Source organism: Amblyraja radiata, chromosome 6 (genome assembly GCF_010909765.2).
Source record: "Amblyraja radiata isolate CabotCenter1 chromosome 6, sAmbRad1.1.pri, whole genome shotgun sequence".
NCBI lineage: Eukaryota > Metazoa > Chordata > Chondrichthyes > Rajiformes > Rajidae > Amblyraja > Amblyraja radiata.
Genome location: NC_045961.1, coordinates 99,399,185 through 99,423,485, shown reverse-complemented (window position 1 = coordinate 99,423,485; position 24,301 = coordinate 99,399,185). Strand labels below are relative to the sequence as shown.

Here is a 24,301-nt window from a genome sequence, read left to right as displayed (position 1 = left end):
AGCCCCTGGACTATTTACTAAATTGTTAAAACCAATCCTAGCATTGCTAAGGGCCCAGGGCCATTTGGTGATGGCATATTTGGATGATATTTTAATTGTGGGTGACACTCGGGCTACAACAGAAGCATCGGTGTCAATAGTCAAACTCACATTTGAGAGGCTGGGATTTGTAATACATCCAGATAAATCAAAATTGTCTCCAAGCACAATAATTGATTGCTTGGGGTTCACTATTAATTCAGAACACACGATAGTGACTTTACCCAAGGATAAAAGGCTGCAGTTAATTGAGGGTTGTATCAAGCTCATTACACAGCATCAACCATCAATTAGGCAAGTGGCAAGCTTTGGCAAGCTTGCTTGGCAAACTAATCGCTTCATTTCCAGCTGTGCAGTTTGGTCCACTGCATTATCAGCTACTGCAGCGAGCAAAGGTACAAGCGTTGAAGAGACATTTGGGGCATTTTGATAGGCCCATGCAATTACTAGTAACAGCAATTGCTGATATACAATGGTGGATCAGGAGTGTCTCATATGCTTCCAGGGAAATTCTGGTTGAAACACCTGCTATCAGTCTTCAGATTGATGTAAGTGCTCTAGGTTGGGGCACCACTGATACTATTACCAGCTGTGGAGGTAGATGGAATGTGGAAGAAGTACCTTTGCTCGAAGCACATGGAATCAATTACCTAGAATTGTTAAGTACATTTTATGGGCTTAAAGCTTATTGCTCTAATGTGCAAAACTTGCATGTGCAGGTTCAGATTGACAACACTACGGCTGTAGCGTATGTTAATCACATGGGTGGAATCAAGTCAGAATCTTGTGATAGATTGGCAAACATTATCTGGAACTTGTGTATTAGCAGAAACATTTGGCTTTCGGCAATCTACCTACCAGGTAGATTCAACATAATTGCAGACACCAGGTCACGTAAATTCAATGGCAATATTGAATGGATGTTAAATCATGACAACTTTAATAAAATTGTGGCACAATTTGGGATGCCAGAAATTGACTTGTTTGCATCTAGATTGAACCACCAATTACCTAAATATGTTTCATGGGAGCCAGATCCAGGTGCAACAGCAGTGGATGCATTCTCACTACATTGGGGTGGAATGTTTTTATATGCATTTCTTCCCTTTTGTCTCATTAGTAGGTCTACAAAAGATCAAACAGGACTCCGCTTCAGGAGTGTTGGTGGTACCGGATTGGCCTACACAACCATGGTACCCACTAGTGTTAAAACTGGTCTCAAAGCCTCTTATGGTTATTCCAAAACAAGAAAACCTACTTGTGCACGCTGTATCAATTCGCATCCTTTACATGATCGTATTGGTTTGTTGATTTGCAGATTCTAAGAAGGCCATATCTCGGATGATGACTATCAGACCGTACTGTGGATGTTATTGCAGCAGCCTGGAGGGATAGTACCCAGAAGCAGTACATTTCTTACATAAGAAAATGGGAGGTGTTTTGCTCAAGGCAGAATATTTCATACCACACTGCAGACATCCCAGATGTATTAGAGTTTCTATCAACACTCTATTTTGATTTGAAATTAAGTTATAATGCGATCAATACTGCAAGAAGTTCCCTCTCTGCATATCTATGGAGAGAGTCAGAACAATATCTTGTAGGATCACATCCTTTGGTCTGTAGGTTTATGAAGGGAATTTTCAATTCCAAGCCTCCTAGACCCAGGTATACAGAAATCTGGAATGTGAGGGATGTGCTGATGTTACTTTGTGAATGGAGTCCCATTTCAGCTCTGTCTTTGGCCAGGGTTACCATGAAGGTAGTTATGCTCATGGCATTAGTTTCAGCACAGAGAGTACAGACATTGCAGAAATTACGAATAGATAGGATGGTAATAGCAGCAGATGCAATTACATTCTATGTCTATGATTTACTCAAACAGAGCAGTCCTGGAGTCACGGGGTGTAAGTTGATTTTTTCAGCGTATCCTACGGATCCAAGACTATGTTTAGTGTCACATTTAAGATGTTACATTGAAGCCACCAAGTACTTGAGAGGTGCAGAATCAGCATTCTTTATCAGCCATAAAAAAACACATAAGAAAGTGGCAGTGCAGACTATCTCCAGGTGGCTGAAGCAGGTGCTGGTTGATGCATGGATTGATACTGACAAATTTAAATCTCATTCCACCAGGGCGGCATCAATATCGGCGGCCAAGGACTTGTATGTCCCAATAGACCATATCCTCGCGGCCGCAGGATGGGCAAGTGAAAGGATGTTTCACAAGTATTACCATAGAGAAATAGCAGACCCTGGGGCATTTGGTGGTGCTGTTTTTGATTCAGTGTTAAGTTCCCCTCTGGGATAAAGGGGGAAATTTTTGTCATGATAAATAAACCGCTAACTGATTGCATCAATGTTATGGTTGTATATTATTGATTGTTTTTCACTCATTCAGAGTCAATCAGTGGTTTCCGGTGGCGACATGTTTTGTTAGCAGTCGCAAATTTTATAGCTCCGCTGAAAAAATCGCGATTTTTCGCGTTAAAATCGGGTCTGGAGGTCGGGACCGTTTTTAAAAAACTTACCGGAGTCTCATGTCGCGGTGCTGATGACGCCATCAGTAAGCGCCGTGAATTTAACGGAGGGAAAGTCATTTTAAATGAAAAGTACGTCTCCAGGTCAGAGCCCACAGAGGAAAGTCACAAAACAATTGCTGAAGACTCAGGAACATCAAGAAACTGCAAAGCTGACCTCTGGAGTGGTCTCTGGAATGGCTACACGATCTAAGACTGAGATGACCACAAAAGAGAAAACCGAAATGGAGGAGTTAAAGAACTCGGTAAGAGATTTGAAAAATGATTTGAAAGCTGGAAACTTAAATTTGATTGCCGGTAATGAAAAAATACTTGCGGGCATTGGTGCTCTGCAAAAAAAAGTTGATGATGTGCAAGAAGAATTAACGGGGAAAATTAATAAGGTGGCAGAAGAGACCACAAAGATGTTTGAGGCCGTGCATGAAACCGTTTCTGCAAATGTAACTGCAGTGAAAGATATGGAAGCTGTTGTGGAAGAGATGGCTGGAGAGATGCAGACGATGAAGTTAGAAATAGACAGCCTCAAGAGCCAACTTACAAAAGTTTCTGATTAATATGTTGACCTAGAAGCTCGCTCAAGACGTCAAAATATACGAATACGTGGAGTAAAAGAGGGAGCTGAGGGGGACAATGCTCGTGAGTACACTGCCAATCTAATCAAACACGTGCTCAATCTACCTGAGGCACCTGTAATTGAAGAAGCACATCGACTACCCAGATTTAAACCAAGATCTCAAGGAGAACATGCCTACCCACGACAGGTCATAATCAAACTTCGGGATATCCCAACTATGGAAGCGCTGATGAAAAAGATCAAATACGGAGAGAAGATGATGTACAGAAATGATTCTATTAAACTCCTACGGGACTACCCTTACGAGCTTGTGCAAAAGAGAAGAAAGTTCTCACAGACCAGAGAAGCTCTTTACGGTGTCAAGGGTGTCATATGTGGAGTGTATTATCCGGCCAGAATGCGTATTACTTTCATGGGAATCTCAAAAACATTCATTAACTCGGTAGAATCTCTTAAATACGCTCAAGAAATCGTGGCCAAGGCAGCAACAATTGAAGATTGATCACCAAGACGTCATGAACAAATTAATTTGCTTATTCCCCCAACAAGAATATCACAAGAAAAGTGAAATAAGTGAACAACACCAATCTTTAAAAATTACTACACGCAACAGATTTTCCACGAGACGTGTCTAGACATTATTATCTCCCCTTGAACATTGCGGAATCTAACTCAAGGACATTCTGTGCTCAAATGAGGAAAGACTGATAACATGGGAGTGGCGATCTGCTGAGCTGAGAGCGAAAAACATCACATGGCTTATACAGTTTTATAAAATATTGAGAATTAATAATAATTAATAATTAACAATAATATAGAAATAGCAACTGAAACTGATAAAAATGTGTTGCCTGCTTTATAACGCAGACAACCGTAATCACATATGTTCCGCAGCTCGTGTGGGGAGGGGAGGAGACTCAGGCACCTGGCATAATTCCAGGAGCCTGACTTCGGTTAACCCTTTCAGCGAACAACTCACTTTTAACAATACTAAAACCAATTACAAATAGTTAAGAGATAAAGAGTGAGGAATATATGTAACTGAATACATGATTAGATTGGATAAGTCGGAATGAAACATATATATATATACTGCAACTGGGTGAAATAGAACTGATTTGGAAACGGTACCGACCCCCTAGGTTTTGGGTAATAAAGGCAGCGGGGCTAACCTTATCACATCTACGCCAGAAGCGATATCGATGTCGTACCCCACAGACGAGTGGGCCACTCACTACGGTGTCCGAAACTCAGACACCGTAAATTTATTTGATATACTTTTTTTTTTATCACAATATGTCACATCTATGTGGTTTTTTTTCAAGGACAATCGCAGAGGGGAACTACCAAGGAAGTCTATAATATAAATGCTCCTAAAATAACCAGAGTCCGGAGGTATGAATGCACCATAATAAATAAGGTCATCAAAATAGGTAAAAATGTATGACGACAATCAAAAGAAAATGGGAGGAATCACACTATGTAGTTGGAATATAAGGGGTATTAATGAACCTATTAAAAGGGGCAAGATACTAGCTCAGTTGAAATCATACAACACGGATATTTCGTTTCTACAGGAAACTCATCTTAAACATCAAGATCAGACGAGACTGAGGGCGAACTGGATAGGCCAAACATTTCACTCTTCATTCACTTCCAAATCTAGAGGTACTGCTATCATTATTCGTAAAGGAATTCCATTTAAATCAAAGAATATTATTTCAGATAAGGAAGGGAGATACCTTATAGTAGCAGGAGAGATCAATAATATGCCAATTACGCTGGTAAACATATATGCGCCCAATTTTGATAACCCTCAATTTTTTAATAACATTCTGAATATAATTGCAGAATTTAATTATCAAAATGTTATAATTGGAGGAGACTTTAACTGTGTTTTAGACCCTTATCTAGATAAATCGATGCATAAACAAAAAGGTAATATGAAATCTAAAACCAGTGAACTTTTACATACATATATGGAAAACACAAATATAGTAGATGTGTGGAGGATTGCAAACCCGACGGGAAGGGATTATTCGTTTTATTCAACGCTGCATAAAACATACTCACGGATAGACTATTTTCTTGTGGATACAAAATTAATTCCGCACACTATGAACCCTAAATACCACACTAATGCGATCTCAGACCACTCTCCATTAACTTTTGTTTTAAAACTAGAAGGAATGTCTATGAATAAATCGTTCTGGAGGTTTAACTCGCTAATTTTAAAAGACCCACAAGGGAGTATATATCTAAAAAAACAGATGGACCTATTTTTTGAGATAAATGATACACCAGATATATCCCCCACGCTATTATGGGAATCCTTCAAAGCATTTAATAGAGGAGTCATTATTTCATTTCAAGCTTATCAAAATAAAAAGAATAAGAATGAACAAAGACATTTAGAAGAACAAATAAAACAATTAGATATAGATAATGCTAAAGATCCAACTATGGATAAACATAATAAAATCCTACTATTGAAATTCAAGCTAAATAAATTACTGTCAGAGAAAGTTATAACATTATTTCAAATCACAAAACAAGAACACTTCGAATTCGGGGATAAACCCCACAAACTTCTAGCACGCCAACTGAAAAAACGGGAAAAAGAGAATGCAATATTAAAGATTAAATCAGACAGAGGGGAATTATTAACATTACCCAAGGATATCAATAAAAGATTTGCTCAATTTTACCAGAATCTATACACATCTAAAACGTTAATAGACAATAATAAAATTTCAGAATTTCTAGATAACTGTAACCTACCACAATTAGAACTGAGGGAACAAGAGGAACTGGGAGCACAAATTACTTCTAAGGAGATAGAAGACACAATAAAAACACTAAAGAATGGAAAAACACCAGGACCAGACGGATTCAGTAATGAATTTTATAAATCTTTTTATGACATAGTTACTCCACGATTACAGAAAATGTATACATATGCTTTTAAAGAGCAAAGCTTACCTGAAACACTAGCTGAATCAACGATCATATTAATACTTAAAAAAGATAAAAATATAGAAGAACCAGGTTCATATAGAGCTATCGCTTTGTTAAATACGGATCAAAAAATAATAGCGTAAACACTAGCCAGTAGACTAAGCAGGTATGTTAGTAGACTAATAAATGAGGATCAAACAGGATTTATACCTAAGAGACATTCATTCAATAACTTGAGACGTTTGCTTAACACAATGCACTCACATAAATCTCATGACCAAGAGTTATCTATCATCTCACTGGACGCAGAAAAAGCGTTTGATCAAGTAGAATGGGATTATATGATTAAAGTATTGCAAAAATTCCAATTGGGAGATAACTTCATTGCATGGATAAAACTATTATATAACAAACCTACGGCTAGAATACTAACTAATAATATATTATCCTCGAAATTTGAACTATCAAGGGGCAATAGACAAGGTTGTTCATTATCTCCGCTGTTATTTGCTTTGGTAATTGAACCCCTTGCTGAAAAAATAAGAACACACCTGGATATTTACGGTTATAATACAAAATATTCAAATAACAAAATATCCCTATATGCCGATGATGTACTATTGCACATCACAAAACCACAAATTAGTATACCGAATATATTAAATTTAATTGAGGACTTTGGATCCTTTTCAGGATATAGAATAAATTGGAACAAAAGTGAAATTATGTCGATAAAACCAAAAGCATCAACACACCTCAGGAAATTCCCCTTTATAATAGCTACAGAAAAATTCAAATATTTGGGAATTGAAATTACTAGAAATTACCAGGATATGTTTAAAGCCAATTATAATCCCTTACTTAAGAAATTAAATAATTTGATTAAATTCTGGAAAACACTTCCGATGTCCTTAATAGGCAGAAAAAACGGTATAAAAATGATTTTCTTACCACAAATTCTATACCTATTTCAATCAATACCTATATATCTCCCAAAAAAGTTTTTCAAAAAATTGGACTCAGACATTACAAATTTCATATGGGATTATAAACCCCATAGAATACAAAGAACACACCTTAATAAACGAAAAGAGTGGGGGGGTCTAGCGCTCCCTAACTTTATGTATTATAATTGGGCAGTAAATATTAAAAATATGATTCACCTGCTGGACAATTCTGCCCAGCAGGCGGACTGGATTGTAATGGAAAAAGGGGACTGCTCCCCGAGTAATATAGGAGCGATTATCCTCTCACCAATAAATTTGAATAATAAAAATTATAATAAAAACCCAATTATACATAGCACAATTAGAACATGGAAACAAATAAAACAGAATCTAAAATTAAGAAACCTATCTCTCTCAATACCAATAGTCAATAACCCAGCGTTTAAACCATCAATCATAGACAAATCATTTATACAATGGGAAAGAATGGGAATCAAAACGCTCGAAGATCTGTATGAAGTGGGAAAATTACTATCATTTCAACAACTACAACTGAAATATAATTTGAAAAATAACCAATATTTTAAATATCTTCAAATTCGTGATTATCTGAAAAAATACACAAAAGACTATCATAATATGCCTTCCGACTTACTGGATGAAGCAATGAAGACAAAGGCGGAATCAGCTAATCTAATATCGTACTTATATAATATAATTTTAAACATAGAAATACCCACAACAGATGGAATTAGAAGAGACTGGGAACAAGAATTAGCTATAAAAATTTCAAAAGAGAGCTGGGATAATCATTTACTACAGGTGCATAAATGCTCGATCAATGTACGACATACGCTTATCCAATTCAAAACATTACATAGACTATATTATTCAAAAACTAAATTAAATAAAATCTTTCCTAATGTTTCACCAATCTGTGATAAATGTCTGTGTCAAGAAGCTACCATAGCGCATTATTTTGTTTTTTGTACAAAAATCCAAAAATTCTGGCATGGAATATTTGATATTTTTTCAAAATTAATTAAAATAAAACTGGTACCAAAACCAGAATGGATCATTTTTGGGATATCGGAAGGTATACCTGAATTAAACGTGTATCAGAAGAATTTACTCAATTACGGGCTAATAATGGGAAAAAAGCTCATACTTAAATTCTGGAAAAATGCGCCCACACCAACAATAAAAATGTGGACATCAAATATGTTTGAAACATTACATCTGGAAGAGATGAGATTCCTCTTAGCAGGTAAAGCAAACCAATTCCAAAAGACGTGGTCTACGTTTATGGACCTATTACAAGCATGAGGTGCAATAGTAATTTTAAAAATAAATAAATAAATAAATGGTATCAGGACCTGGCAAGGGGAGGTAAAACAACAAAAACAGACTTGGTTGGTAGTCTTTCTGCGGAGTTCAATGTTATAATAGAGCGATTGTCCTTACTTTCTTTTTCTTTCTTTTCTAGGGTCTACTTTCTTACTTCACTTCCTTCTCTAACTTCTTTTCTAAGGGGCTTTCTTTTCCCAACACTCTCTTGCACTTCACGACTCTTGCGCACTTTCTTTACTTTCCTTACTTCTATCTTTTTCTTAAAGCTCAAAAAAAATGAAGCGGTACAAAAAATGTATTAAGATATATGTGTTGTGTATTATTGTAATTTACCGTACTTCTAATTAAAATAATTAAAAAAAAAAAAAAAGAGTCAATCAATGCAGTGAGACGCCTGGATTTGAATCTACGGCATGAAATCACAGACCTTTCAAATCTTCACGTAGTCACTCATGTGACTCCGAAGTAAAATAGTAAGATTAAACGAGCTTACCAGTTTGAAGTTTGATCTTTATTTTATGAGGAGTTACGATGAGGGACTACGTGCCCTCCGCTCCCACCCTCATAAAGATCAGCTGGAAGTTATGTTTGTCTCACGTATCTTACTATTATGCTTTGGTAATTATTATCTGTGATTTCACACCGCTGCTTTGGAGATTGACGCGTGTGCGCCTGGACGGGGTCTTCTTCACGTAGTCCCTCATCGTAACTCCTCATAAAATAAAGATCAAACTTCAAACTGGTAAGTTCTCGTTTAATTTTACTATTAAAGATAGTTCAAAGATCTCCAAAAAATAGGTAAATGGGAGGTCAGGTCCTTTAGCTTTTGACAGGACCGTTCAGTTGCCTGATAACAGCTGGGAAGACTCCCATTTGCTGCCATTGTAAATATATAATTCTACAGAATCATGTCTACTATTGAAGTAAGCTGCATAATTGCTATTATGAGAGTGTAGTGAATCACCTGCTGTTATTTTCATGCTTGAACAGCATAAAACCTCAATCTATTTTGAGTTTGGATAGATTCTTACTCCAGGTCTGCTCCTGTCTGCCATCTTGTGCTGAATAAAGACCTGTTATATTTACAGCTCAATTTTCTATGTAGACTTTACACTTTAGACTTAGACTTTTCCTCCTCTAGAGTGAGGAAAAAGGCCTTTTGGCCCACCGAGTCCATGCCGGCCAGTGATCATCCCATACACTAACGCTACCCTACACATTAGGGACAATTTACAATTTTGCCGAAGACAATTAACTTACAAACCTGTCTGACAGTGTGAGGTGTAGATAGAGTCGGTGGAAGGGAGAATGGTTTGTGTGATGGGATGGGCTGCGTCCACAATTATTTGCTATTTCTTTCGGTCTTGAATGGAGCTGTTCTCAAACCATACAGGGATGCATCCCGATAAAATGCTTTCTACGACGCATCTGTAGAGTTGGTGAGAGTTAATCAATGGAAGTTTGTTAGAGTATTCGGTGACACACTGAATCTCTTTAAAAGTCTAATGGAAGGTGGCACGGTGGTGCAGCGGTAGAGTTGATGCCTTACAGTGCATACAGCGCCAGAGATCCAGGTTCAATCCAGGCGACCGGTGCTTGTCTGTACGGAGTTTGTATTTTTTGCCCGTGGCTTGCGTGGGATTTCTCCAAGAAATTCGGTTCCCTCCCACACCCCAAACGCGTTCAGATTTGCAGGTTAATTGTCCGGGTATATATGAAAAAATTGTCCTTGGTGTAGGATAGTGTTACTGTGCGGGGATCACTGGTCAATGGGGCGAAGGGCCTCTTTCCGCGCTGTATCTCTAAATGAAACTAAAAATGAAACTAAAGAGACACTACTGCTCCTTCCTCGCGATTACATCTGCGTTCTGGGCCCAGAAAAGGTTACAAACTCACTGAATATTATTTTCACTGATGAATGTTTGAACAGGGATTTGAGTTCTGGCTTTGTATCCAACTATAAGATAATTAAATTCTTTGCAACGTATTTTAACTAGCTTGTATACTCTTCCTTAGGTTATGCTGGAAGTTTAATTGCATTCACTTTGTCAACATGGTGACTAAATCTTTGCTGTTATTGGCTGCTCTTTGGACTTCGATAGTAAATGCAGATTCCATGGAGGAAACGAGTGAGTAAATTCAGCTGATTTATGTTCAATTACTTGCGACAAGGTGGAACCCGAATGTTTGCAATACTTTACAATTTCCTAAAACATCATTGCCACAAGTGACTTATTTTAAGAAGAGTTCCTTCCCTGTGATGACCAAATTTTGTCCTCTCCAGTGCTACAAAGGTTGGTGCAGCGGTAGAGTTGCTGCCTTACAGCATCAGTGACCCGGGTTTGATCCTGACTGCGGGTGCTGTTGGTAGGGAGTTTGTCTGTTCTCCCTGCGACCGCCTGGGTCTTTCCGTGCTCCGGTTTTCTCCCACACTCCAAAGACGTGCAGGTTGGCAAGGCAATTGGCTTCTGTAAATTGTCCCTGGAACTAGCGTATGGGTGATCGTTGGTCAGTGCGGACTCGATGGGCCGAATGTCCTGCTTCCACACTGTATCTCTAAACATAATACTTTCCAGGGGAATCATAGAATTGTTGTGGGATGAAGGAGGATTTTGGGTTCATGATGATACCTGTCTGTGACAGTTGCTGGTGGAGCCACCGCACTCCCTTCTCTGTCCGGATTTTCGCTTCATGATACCTGGAGGCCTTTCCTTCTGCGACGATTCCTAGTTGAGCCGCCCCACTCCCTTCCCTGTCCTTGAAGATCTGCACATTATCTTCCCTCAATTGACCATTGTAACCATGAAACCATTGATTTCTCCCAAACCTGGCCTTCATTACAATGAGTTAGACAATAGACAATAGGTGCAGGAGTAGGCCATTCGGCCCTTCGAGCCATTCAATGTGATCATGGCTGATCATCCCCAATCAGTACCCCGTTCCTGCCTGCTCCCCATATCCCCTAACTTCGCTATTTTAAAGAGCCATATCTAGCTCTCTTGAAAGCTTCCAGGGAACCTGCCTCTTAGGCAGAGAATTCCACAGACTCACCACTCTCTGTGAGAAAAAGTGTTTCCTCGTCTTCGTTCTAAATGGCTTACTCCTTATTCTTAAACTGTGGCCCCTGGTTCTGGACTCCCCCAACATCGGAAACATGTTTCCTGCCACTAGTGTGTCCAAACCCTTAACAATCTTATATGTTTCAATAGGCGACACACTAGCACACTCTGTAGGCTACACACTCTCTGCAAGCATGTTTCTTTTCACTGAATTCCTGCCCCCCCCCCTAACCCACCACAATAATGCTTTACCTGTGGTTTAAAAAATAGTTTAATTTATTTAGGATTTAGAAAACAGCTAATGAAATAAGGGTGTGGACCCTGCTTCCTATTGGCTTTCCAGTCTGATGAAGTGTCCCAACCCAAAATGTCATCCAGCCATTCCCTCCACAGATGCTGCCTGACCCACTGAGTTACTCTCCAGTATCTGGTGTTTTGCTGAAGGTTACAGCATCTGCAGTTTCTTGTGCCTCCAGTGAAATATTCTGTTAATTTTACTCTTCTGGGTCTTAGGGTTGAAATTAGGGGTGAAAATAAACTTTGCGCTCATGTTTAGAATCATAGATTCATACAGTATGGAAACAAGCCCTTTGGCGTAACTTGTCCATGTCGACCAAGTCCCATTTAATCTAGTATCCTATGCTTGCATTTGGCCTATCTCTATATTACTAAAACTCTCATCTTGTTTGTTTGTCCGTTTGTTTGCCTGGTTTGTATTTGTGTAAAAATGGTACAAGATAGCATGACAATTTTTGGCCCACCTTACTCACCATTGCCCTGTGATGTAAATTAAACAAGTTTTGCTCAGATTGATGGTTTATGTTACAAGTTATTGATGTTTAAAACTTTAAAAAATAATTTCCCCACCCCCACTTGCCCAGCCCCACTTGCCCTGCCCCACTCACAAAGGACACCCCATGGGTCCTCAGTGTGGCCTTTGCACAATTTCAGACCATCATCTTTTTTTCCCATCAACGGCCCAATGGGTAAGTTTCCTTCTATTTTAATTCCTCCCCCCCTCCCCGGGCCATGGGTGCGAGGAGATGCTGCACCGGGTACCCTCAGCCTCTCCATTCCCCTCCCGCACCCCCTCTCCAAAAAGCTTGCCCGCCCCCCCTCCCTCCCCCTCAGACAGCCACCGCCTTAAGCCCTCCCCCCCCCCCCCGGCTCCAGGACGCTCGCCCCCCCCCCCCCCGCCACGACAACCCCCGCCTCATACAACTTAATCGCCGCCCTGCTGGAGAAAATGGGGCCGCCGGTGGTTTACATCGAGATCCTGGGGAGGGACATTAGGGGAAGATTGGAGATAGAGGGAGAGGAGGTGTGTAGGTAGGGGAGATGGATTATGGAGGGATGGAGGGTGTGACTGGGGGTAGGGGAAAGGATAGGAATGGAGAGGTGAGGGAGGGACTGGGGGAGGGGAGGAGAACAGGGGAAAGAAGAGGAAGGCTGAAGAGGAGAGGGAGGGAGCACTGTGAATGAAGGGGAATGGAGGAGGATAGGGGTAGGAAGAGGGATGGCCAGGTGCGGTGGGGGAGGGTTGCCATGACTCGTGTCACAATGGTGATCTCTGGCATCACAACGGGAGCCCCTCTGCCACGCCTGCGCAGTTGGGGGTTTTGGGTGAGTGGTGGAATATTGCGTTGTGGGAATGGGACCCAATGGGTCCCACTTGGTCTAGAATATTACTAAAACTATCATATTGTTTGTTTGTTTGTTTGTATGCATGCGTGTGCGTGAGATCCCAAAACCCCGCCAAAACGGTTCACGATAACGCTACAATTTTGGCCCACCATTGTCCTGGGATGAAATTGAAACAACTTTTGTTCGGATTGATGTTATATTGTACAAGTTATTGACATTTTAAACTTTACAAAAAACACTTTGCAAACCACTTTTCAAACTACTTTTCCACTTGCCCTGCCCATCAGCCGCGTTCGTCTACATCACAATGATGTCATAATGGGACCCCGAATCTCATTTACTCAAAATATCGTGATTTTTGGAAAAAAAATGTTAAAATCAAAATCTTCAGTTTTCATTAACAGCTAACATTGTGTTTAGGTTATTTTAAAGAAAAATCACAATTTTCATTGGGGGGTGGGGGGTGGCAGGTGGGATAGAGGCTTCACTTTGTTTAAAAACTCGCGATTTTCATTGTGAGGGGGAGGTGGGATACCGAAGTGACGAGTGGGGGGCAGGGAGATAGAAGGAGTGGAGGGTGTAGGGAGTGGAGGGGGAGGGGATAGTGGTGGATGTGACGAGGGAGAGTGGGGAAGTGGGATAGGGGAGGTGAGGTGTGGGGGAGGATTGGAGATAGAGGGAGAGGAGGGGGGTAGGGAGGGGAGAGGGTTTATGGAGGGAGAAAGGGAATGACTGTGGGTAGGGGAAAGGTGAGGGAGGGAGCGGTGAGGGAGGGAGTTGGAGAGAGGAAGAGGAGAGGGGAAAGAAGAGGGAGGGTGAAGAGGGTGGGTAGGGGATGAGGGGGAATGGGGAGGATAGGGGTAGGAAGAGGGATGGCCAGGCACAGTTGATGGAGGGTTTCCATGACTCATCACAACGGGGATCTCTGGCGTCACAACGGGAACCCCTCGGCCGTGCCTGCGCAGTTGTGGGCTATGGATCAGTGGTGGAATATTGCCTTGGGGGACGGGGCCTAACGGGTCCGCACCTGGTATCTCTCTGAATCCATATACTTGGCTAGTTTTAGCTATATTAGTTTTTCAGAGATACTGCTTGGAAACAACAGGTCGTTCGGCCCATCAAATCCGCACTGACCAGCGAACATACAAACTGCGTACAGACAGCACCCGTAGTCAGGGTCGATCCCAGGTCTCTGGTGCTCCAAGCGCTGTTAGGCAGCAACTCTACCACTGCGCCACCGTGCCACCCTAAATGTGTTTTAAATGCTGTTATAGTACCTGCCTCAATTACCTCCTCTGGCAGCACGTTCCATATACCCACCACCCTCTGAGTGAAAAATTTGCCCTTCAAAGTTCTATTTAATCTTTCCCCACTCACCTTAAATCTATATCATCTGATTTGTGGTTCCCACACCCGGGGTTAAAAATTCCGTGCATTCACACTATCTATTTCCCTCATGATCTGATCCACCTCTATGAGATCATGCCCCGGCCCCTGCATTCCAAGGAATAAAGTCCTAGCCTGTCCAACCTTTCCCTGTAGCTCAGGCCCTCGAGTCCTGGCAACATCCTCGTAAACTTTCTCTGCAGTCTTCCCATCTTATCTTCATTGCACTCTTTCTAGCTTATTTGGAATCTTTGTAAATGAAATATTTTTACATCAAGGTATAGTATAATATGTTGTTTGTTCATTGCTTTTAGTATTCACCTTATTATGGTTGATGTCATTACCCCAGCAGTTTAGTTTATTGTCACGTGGACCGAGTTACAGCGAAAAAAATTAAGATGCAGCTGGAACTCAGGCTGCAATATGCATTGGGCCTGGTCATAAATCTATAATTTATTAATGCCAGCAGAAACATCTTATATTCATTGCAAAATAGCATATCTTGAAGGTATTCCAATGTGTAAAATTAAAATGTTTTAGGATTGCTTAGGTAATCGACAATGTCTACCTTAAAACTCGTGTCATCCAAAACCACCTTCTGGTCCAATTGAGATACCAACTTGACACAGTTACTGTCAAAACCCAAGGAACCATTTTAATGGGAGATACAGTGGCGTAGCAGTAGAGCTGCTGCTTTACAACGCCAGAGGCCCGGGTTCGATCCTGAGTACGGGTGCTGTCTGTACAGAGTCGTAACTTAAATTTCACTGCACCTTAATTGGTTAAGTGACAATAAATGCGAACATGAACTTGAGTTTGTACCTTCTCACTGTGACCCGCGTGGGTTTTCTCTGGGTGCTCAGCTTTTCTCCCACATTCCAAAAACGTACGGATTTGTAGGTGAATTGGCTTCGGGAAAATTGTTAATTGTAAGTGTGTTGAGTAGTGCTAGTGCACGGGGTGATCGCTGGTTGGGGAGGACTCGGTGGGCCGAAGGGCCTGTTTCCGCGCTGTATCTCTGAAGCCAAAAGGAAAGTAAACCTGAGTAACAGGTGAAAATAAGAAGAGTAGTGAATGGGATGTCTGTTTTAAACGGTGAGAGATTTGCAAATGTGTTTCTGCTCCTTTCTTTGGCTGTTCAACAAGATGTTAAAGTTTGGACAATGCGTGCCTTGCACTTGCCTACAACATTTGTTCATTTACTAATTCAGCTAACATTTTCTCCCAAAGTTAAGAGGAATCCACCCAGAAATATTTCGATTACCCACAGAAGTCTTGGAGAGTACACCTTTTCATGGGAAGGAAACTGCACGTGTACAGGGAACATCAAATACCAACTAGATTACACCTACCTCGATTCAAAAGACAGCAAGGTAGATTTCATCCAATCTCTCCAAATATGTAAATATATATTATTTTAATGGCATTTTAACTTCATTTCCGTCTGCATATTCCTATCATTCTGAAAGAGTGGAGTCATAGATTCATTGAGTTATACAAACAAGTCTTTGCCCACCTTGTCCATGCCAACCAAAGAGGCATCTTGGACTAGTGCTATTTGCCTGCCTTTGCCCCATAGCTCTCTAAATCCTTCAGCAACACAAGGAGCTGCAGGTGCTAGTTGACAATAGAAGGCACAAATTGCTGGAGGAATTCAGCGGGTCAGGAAACATCTCTGGAGAACATGGACAGATAGCGTTTCCAGGTGGGACCTTTTGAGTTTGTGGTTAGTTTATTGTCATGTGTACCAAGGAATAATGAAAAGCATTTGTTGCATGCTAACCAGTCTCTGAAGAGGGGTCCTGATCCCAAACATCACCTTGCTGTTCTCCAGAGATGCTGCCTGACCCGTCGAGGTACTCCAGCACCCATGGTCTTTTTTTTCTCCAAATCCTTCCTAACCTTATAATCTGTCCAAATGTCTTTAAAATGTGTAATTCCCCAATAATGGAGATCATAGCTCATGAGTGATTTCAGTCATTTCAGTTTAGTCTATTGTCACATGTACCGGGGTACAGTGAAAAGCTTTTGTTGCGCGCTAACCAGTCAGCAGAAAGACAATACAATTGATCCAATTACAGTGTACAGATACTTGATAAGGGAATAACGTTTAGAGCCAGGTAAAGCCAGCAAAGTCCGATCAAGGATAGTCCAGGGGTCACCAAACAGGTAGATAGTAGTTCAGCACTGCTCTCTGGTTGTGGTAGGATGATTCAGTTGCCTGATAACAGCTGGGAAGAAACTGTCCCTGAATCGGGCGGTGTGTGTTTTCACACTTCCATACCTTCTGCGTGATGGGAGAGGGGAGAAGAGGGAGTGACCAGGGTGCGACTCGTCCTTGATTATACTGCTGGCCTTGCCGAGGTAGTGTGAGGTATAAATGCAGTCAATCATTTCAACCTCGAATGTTCATCTCTTGCGATTCGCTATTAACGCAAAGAGATTTTAATTTTGCTTTTATTTTAATTTAGATGGAAACATACTTTGTGCAAAAACATCACAAGGAGCTGGATTTGGAATTACACCGAGGACTACATGCTCGAGTGAGGCTTAAAAATAGAGAAATAACTAGCAATTGGACTGAGAGAACCTTTAATCTGCCAGGTGGGTTTCCATTTGAATGGCTTGTCGAATGGCTTTCTGTTTTGTTCTTTCGTTGGGGAAATGGGGAACAAGGAATGAGGCGTTTGAACCATGCTTCTAGAAAGGTAATCAAAGTTTGGAATGAGATGCGGCAAGGATTTCACATGTTGTGTCAGTGTAAAGTCAAATCAGTACAATGATACAAGTGTGTAATTAACACGGTTGAAGTCACACGCTGATGGTCCTTTAGCATGCACCAACTCAGAGACTGCTAAAGCTAATGGATTACTGCTGATGTACAGTGACCGATGGGATAAATTATTCTTGTAGATAGACACAAAAAGCTGGAGTAACTCAGCGGGCCAGGCAGCATCTCTGGAGAGAAGGAAGGGGTGACGTTTTGGGTCGAGACCCTTCTTCAGACTAGATAGGGATAAGGGAAATGAGAAATATAGACGGTGATGTAGAGAGATAAAGAACAATGAATGAAAGATACGTTAAAAAGTAATGATGATAAAGTAAACAGGCCATTGTTAGCTGTTTGTTGGGTGAAAACAAGAAGCTGGTGCAACTTGGGTGGGGGAGGGATAGAGAGAAAGGGATGCCGGGGTTACGAAGTTAGAGAAATCAATGGGTTGTCAGCTGTAAATTAGTCTTGTGGATAATTTAGTTTAGACCATGGTTTAGTTCAGAGATACAGTGTGGTTACATGACCTTCAGCCAACCGAGTTCGCAACGACCAGCGGTCCTTGTACAGAAACATTATCCTGCACTAGGGGACAATTTTACAATCTTTCACCAAAGCCAATTAATCTACAAATCTGTATATCTTTGGGGAGTGGCAGGAAACCGAAGATCTCGGAGAAAACCCACGCAGTCACAGGGAGAACGTACAAATTCTATACAGTCAGCACCGTGGTCAGGATCGAACCCAGGCCTCTGGAGGTGTAATGCAGCAACTCTACTGCTGAACCACTGTGCCTGGACCATTAGGTTTTACTGATGTTTTCAGTTGTTGTACCATCTACAACATGGAACATGGAATATAGAACAGCACAGACATGAACAGGCTCTTTGACCCATAATGTCCGTGGAGAACATGATGCCAATATAAAATAATCTCATCTGCCCAACACATGATCTGTATCCCACCATTACCATCATATCCCAGACAAAGTCTCTTAAACACTACACTTAAGGTTCTGTTTGACATCTTGTTATGTACTAAACAACAATGTTTCAGGCTTAATTAGGTTTCAGGAAGTGATGAGATTCCTCCATATCGCACTGTGCCAACCAACTGTCCCAGCTGTGTCCTGACACAATAATGATGAGTTTTCATGAGCTGAATCTTTATGGCAGCAGAGTCGCGGCTTTACAGCGCCAGAGACCCGGGTTCGATCCTGACTACGGGTGCTGTGTGTACGCAGTTTGTACATTCTCTCTGTGACCCCGTGTATTTACTCCGGATGCTCCACCTTCCTCCCAAACTCTAAGGATGTGCAGATTTGTGGGTTAATTGGCTCCGGTAAGTTGTAAATTTGTCCCTAGTGCATAGGATCGTGTTAATGCATGGGATGATCTCTGATTGGCGCAGACTCAGACTCAGTGGGCTGGAGGGCGTGTTTCTGTGCTGTATCTCTCAAGACCAAAGTGATAAACATGACACTAGAGTCGTGACACTAGAGACACATATTACCAATGAAACCTTGATTTATTATGATGGGATTGGAATAGAAGAATGTTTAATTACATCTACATGTACAAGATGGATGTATTCTCACTTTTGTTCATTCAGGTGAATCATTCGCTTCAGTTGGCAACTTGACTTGCATTTTCTATGGTGAGCTGTACATGAACTGCAGTTGGGATATTACTGAAGATGCATCGGAGGATGCACAATTCCTTTTGTCCTACAGGTAAAGAAGGATCTCAATCAATATATATTTCAGTCATAGAGTGATAGAGTGGTACTGTGTGGAAACAGGCCCTTCAGTCCAACTTGTCCACACCGGCCAACATGTCCCAGTTACACTAGTCCCACCTGCCCGCATTTGGTCCATATCCTTCCAAACATGGCCTATCATAGAAACGTAGAAACATAGAAAATAGGTGCAGGAGTCGTCCATTCGGCCTTTCGTGCCTGCACTGCCATTCAATATGATCATGGCTGATCATCCAACTCAGTATCCTGTGCCAGCCTTCTCTTCAAACCCCCTGATCCCTTTAGCCACAAGGGCCACATTTAACTCCCTTTTAAATATAGCCAATGAACTGGCCTCAACTACCTTCTGTGGCAGAGAGTTCCAGAGATACACCACTCTCTGTGTGAAAAATGTTTTTCTCATCTCGGTCCTAAAGCATTTCCCCTCTATCTTTAAGCTGTAACCTCTTGTCCTGGACTTCCCCAACATCGGGAACAATCTTCCTGCATCTAGCCTGTCCAACCCCTTAAGAATTTTGTAAGTTTGTATAAGATCCCCCCTTGTCAAGTCTTCTAATGTTTTTGCAGTTTCCCCGCTTGAAAGGGATTTGATTTATCTACCCCGAAATGATGAACTGGATTCACTCAGACCAAACACTTCTTTTCCACCTTTTATTTCCTCCTTCTTTTATTTTGGCAGATTAGTTTTTATCAGTTTAGGTCTTTATCAGGTGAAAAACCGGCTGCCAATCGGGTCTGTAGAAAAATCAGTCCTGCTTGCCTTTTCTGGCTCTCGCGGCAGTCTTTTCGGACAGTCTTTTTGATTTACTGCTGGATTCACTGCTCGCAAGTTTCTTGTCCCTCCTTCACTGGCTTCTGGTGCTCTGTCCTTTTTGACCCCCAGGCAGAACTCGGCAGGCTGGGGTTCCGCCCACTTTAATCACTTCTCGTGATTTCAATTGTAGCATTTCTCTGCTCGCAAGTTTCTTGCATTTCAGTTTGACTTGACACCTCCCACTCGATCTTCCAATGGAACCACTTGGGAGATCGACGCTTTAAAGTCAAACTTTGAATGGGGGTTTGAACTTAGTCACCTGATGCATTTTTGTCTTGTTCTTCTACTGGAAGTAAGACAACTCCCCAGACTTTGAGTTTTACCCTCTTCTTGACGTCATCGTGTACGTGGTAGGGTCCAAAGAGGTCTACTGTTGTAAACTCAAAAGGAGCAGCAGGTTCAGTTCTTTCAGGCGGCAGATCACTCATTACTTGTTGACATTTCTTTGCTTTTGCTTTCTTGCAGATTATGCAGTGATCAACAACTTTTTGAGCAATTCTCCTTCCTTTTATGACCCAAGCCTTTTTTCTCATTTTAAGCAAGGTCCCAGCCACTCCGTCATGACTCTCCCTGTGAGCCTCCCGAGCTAGCAGCATGGACACCCAGGCATCAACGGGTAGGATGGGAACAGCAACTTTATCCTCTTCAAAGCTCTGCACTCTGCCACCACAAACCATCAGCCCAGAATCTTGGTCTTTATAGGCTACCAGTCGATCTGTTGTGGTGCTTGGGAAAGTTGTGCCCAATTGCGCAGCACAAAAAATGTCTTTTAGAGCATTTTCTCGTTCTCTTACTGTAATGACTCCTGTCAAAGAGATGGCCTCCCACTTTGGATTGTTTAGGGCTTTCCACAAGATGATACCACTTCTCCACTTGAATTTGACTGTGTAGCTCAAATACTTCTTTAAATGTGAGGCGAACACTGCTCCACACATCTCTGCTTTAACAGCGTCTCCTCTGCGGTCCAAGGGAGTTAACTTGGCCTTGGATTCCACAAGTCTGACAATTGGGCCATGGTCTGAATCCCATCTCACGTACATCACTGCCCCGTAGGTGTGCTCACTTCTGTCAGAAAAGGTGATTCCCAAGGGTTCAGTTGCGGAGCAAGAGGGAGTCAGTGCCCTGACGAACTTGACTTTTCCAAGTTGTTCGTACTCTTCAAAGAGCTTAATTGCATCCTCCCTGAGTCCATCTGAGAGTGCCATGTTCCATGTGTCTCTGACCGAACAGCTTCCCTCTTTTGCTTCTTGGAAAGCTCTGCGTACTAGAATCGCTCCCTTTTGCTTAACAGGAGCCACTATGCCGATGGGGTCATATAGCCCTGCTACCTGGCTGAGAAGCTCTCTTCTTGTTAGGGGATTTGGTGTCTGAGTTTTGATTTGCTCTTGTAGAAGGCTTTGACCAAGCCGCATCTTTTTCTTTCTCTTGGAGAAATTGATTCCCACCATAACGTGGAGCATGTCCTCTTCAACAATGTAGCCCAGACCAAGTGCCTTGTTATCATCACCATGCATTTGGTTTGGTAGGATCATGCTTTTTGTTTTGCTTTTCTTTAAAGCATTATTGTCCTCCTTCCTCCCACTTTGGCCAGACAGAACCCAAGGCTTGAGCTCAAACCCACCAGCTTTTAGGATTCGTTCCACATTTGCTGTGATGATTCTCAATTGGTCGAGGCTGTTGTGAGATGTGAGGATGTCGTCAACATAGCTGTCTTTCTGGAGTACTTGCTGCTCATCCTTGAGGTGAGTAAAAGAAGGAAGATTAGCAGTCTCACGCATTGCCAACTGTGCAATGCACCCCGCAGGTTTGTCTCCGATGTTCACTCTTGTGATAGCATACTCTCCCAGCTCCTCGTCCTCGGAATCTCGCCAGAGGAATCTGTGTAAGTGTACTTCACGGTCCTCCAACCAGACTGAGTTATACATCTTCTTTATGTCTCCCAGAGCAGCATAGATTCCGCCTCTGAATCTGAGGAGGACGGCGCGAATTTGGTTGAGGACGTCTGGACCTTTCATCAGCAAATCATTTAAGCTGACACCATTGCACTTTTGGCTGCTGTTCCACACTAGTCTCACTGGGGTTGTGACAGAGTGGGGGTTTGGAGCAATAAGGTGACTCACATACCACACTGGTCCCTTCCAGTTTGCAATCATGACTTCGGACAATTTGATTGCAGCCTTTCGGTCCACCATGTCGTGCACCTGAGCTGTGTAGGCACTTTTCCATTCAGGTTCTCTGGATAGCTGCCTCTCCGTCCTGAGAAATGTGGCTTCCACTGTACTTTTATTATTTGGTAGAGAAGCTGGGTCTTCCAACCAAGGATAGCTAGCATGCCAATGTGGGTCTTTACTGTGACGGTCTCCTGTTACGTAGGTGAGGCCTTCCCTTACCACTTCGAGCTCTCTCTCTTCAGCAAGAGTCATTTCTTTTCCGCCTGGCTGGCAGTTTCCACAGCGGCAACCCCCGCACTTTGGCTCGCATGCTGCTCCAATGCTATCCCACTTCCACCAATCCAAGAAGTCCCGATTGGCGGTTGATGTACGTGACTTCTGAACTTTGACGGCGACCTGTCCGTTTGGTGAAAGTTCCTCAGGGACTGGGGCAGTGAGCTCCTCATACTTTAAAGCAGCTGCTCTCATTGATCTTGCGAAGTGTGTTTTGGACATGTGGGCTGACATGGTAAGCTTCTCAAACAGCTCAGGATGGCAACCTCCAACAGTCTTTCCTAGTGGTCCATCCCACAGAATGAGATCTCCAACAGTTCTAATCCTCTGAGGCGCTAGCTGACCTTCTCTATGGCTTATGAGCAAATGTATCTCTTTTGGTCTCACAAGTTCCTCAAGTGGGACATCTGGAAAGAACTTTTGCAGCTGCTGTGGTGTCACATGTTTGTGAACATCTGCAATGCTGTCCAATCCATAACAAACTAACTGGTGCGACTTGAGTGTGCCCTTGGGAGTCTTCACTCGGATCTTTAGAAGGTAGCGCATCGTCTCTACGTGGACCTTCATCCCCCCAACTCCATGGACGATAAGCGTGATGTCTTCACTCCTAAGGTTCAGTCTACTCGCAGCCTTGTGAGTTATGTAGTTGGTATCTGAAGCCAAGTCAATTAATGTCCCAACCTTTTGTCCAGCATTTGCTACGACCTCCAGAAGCATCAAAATCACTGGATGCTCTTGCAGTCCACCTTCCTTTAGGAGGCTTGGCTGATGCTTTGCAGTGTTGGAGGCTCTTGGTGCAGTGTTCGAGAACACATCTCGGCATTGTTTTGCCAACTCTGGTGGAAGTTTGCTGAAAAACTCCTCTTGGTCCACTGTATATTTCTTCTTGCTTTTATCTTCCTCTGGACCAAATTTACTCCTTCTCTGATCCACACTGCTTTTCCTCATCTCATAATTGGGGCACAGATAAAAATGATGCTCAGGATTCTGTTCATCCTTGCAGATTTGATTTTTACACAGATATGCAGGTTTGCAGTATGAACCATCATCATGAACTTCAAGACACTTTTTGCATGCTCCCAACTTCTTTACTGCAGCTCTTTTCTCTGTCAGCTTTAGCCCTCGAAACTGCTTGCAGAAGTACAGCTTCCTTTTATGCTTTATGTCACCACAGACTACACAACTTGTGTGGTCATTTTCTGACTTGGTAGACTTGGTTCTGGCATGTCTTGGTTCAGTCCGAGTTTCCTTTCTACTCGGCTCCTCGTCCCTCAGTTGCTCGAGCTGTTCGTATATGCTCTCCTGCTCTTTGAGAAATGACAAGAGACTGTCAAAACATTTCTCTGGTGCCACAGCATTCCTCTTGTCAGCTACATAAACCAGCCATTCCTTCTTAAGGGTTTCTGGAAGCTTGGTTTCAATTGATTTTGTCATCAGTGGATTTTTAATAGCGCCTGTGTCTCCGAGATCGCTCAAGTCATTAAGCGCCTTTTCCACAGCTTGAATTAATTCCACTATTTTACGTGGCTGATCTCCTCTGACAGGTGGGATTCCCTGAAGCTCCTCCACTATCTCAATAGCAATAGCTGTTTGATTTCCAAACCGGTTGTCTAGGACACGAAAGATATCATCTGCAGTGTTATAACTTGTGAGGCGGAGGTCTCTTGTAATTTTGTCCTCCAGACTGTCCAGCAATTGAACCTTCTTCACCTCATTTGATCCAGTGGGTTCACCTTGCTTTTGCAGTGCTTCCCAATCCTTCCTCCATCTATAAAAGTCACGCTTGTTTCCAGTAAACTTAGGAAGGGCCGTGGGCCTCAGTCTGATGGCTGGTGAAGGATAATTGAAAGCATTCGCCGCTTGTGCTAATCCTTCAGCGTTCTTCTTTATTCTTGCCTGTATGAAGTCAGCCTTCCTGGAAACCAGCTTGGGGACAAGAAGCTCGAGTGTTCTTAGGTGTTTCTGGAAGCTCTCTTGCTCATCCAGAGGGACCCAACGTTTCCACCGACTGTACGTCT

At 42.2% G+C, this 24,301-nt stretch overlaps 2 protein-coding genes across 3 annotated transcripts in view; one reads left to right on the top strand and one right to left on the bottom strand.

Annotated features, from left to right (window-relative positions):
- Positions 1-24,301, bottom strand: part of LOC116974634 (interleukin-5 receptor subunit alpha-like) — a 300,632-nt gene that overhangs the window by 129,330 nt on the left and 147,001 nt on the right. The window lies entirely within an intron of this gene.
- The window catches only part of LOC116974633 (interleukin-5 receptor subunit alpha-like), a 160,553-nt gene that overhangs the window by 20,686 nt on the left and 115,566 nt on the right, over positions 1-24,301 (top strand). The window contains exons 2-5 of one of the 2 annotated variants that reach the window (XM_033023316.1): positions 10,425-10,537; positions 15,728-15,870; positions 16,969-17,101; positions 18,879-18,999. In XM_033023316.1, the coding sequence (XP_032879207.1) occupies positions 10,425-10,537; positions 15,728-15,870; positions 16,969-17,101; positions 18,879-18,999 (510 nt within the window). The remainder of the gene's footprint in view (positions 1-10,424; positions 10,538-15,727; positions 15,871-16,968; positions 17,102-18,878; positions 19,000-24,301) is intronic. The other variant, XM_033023317.1, reaches the window with a different exon arrangement.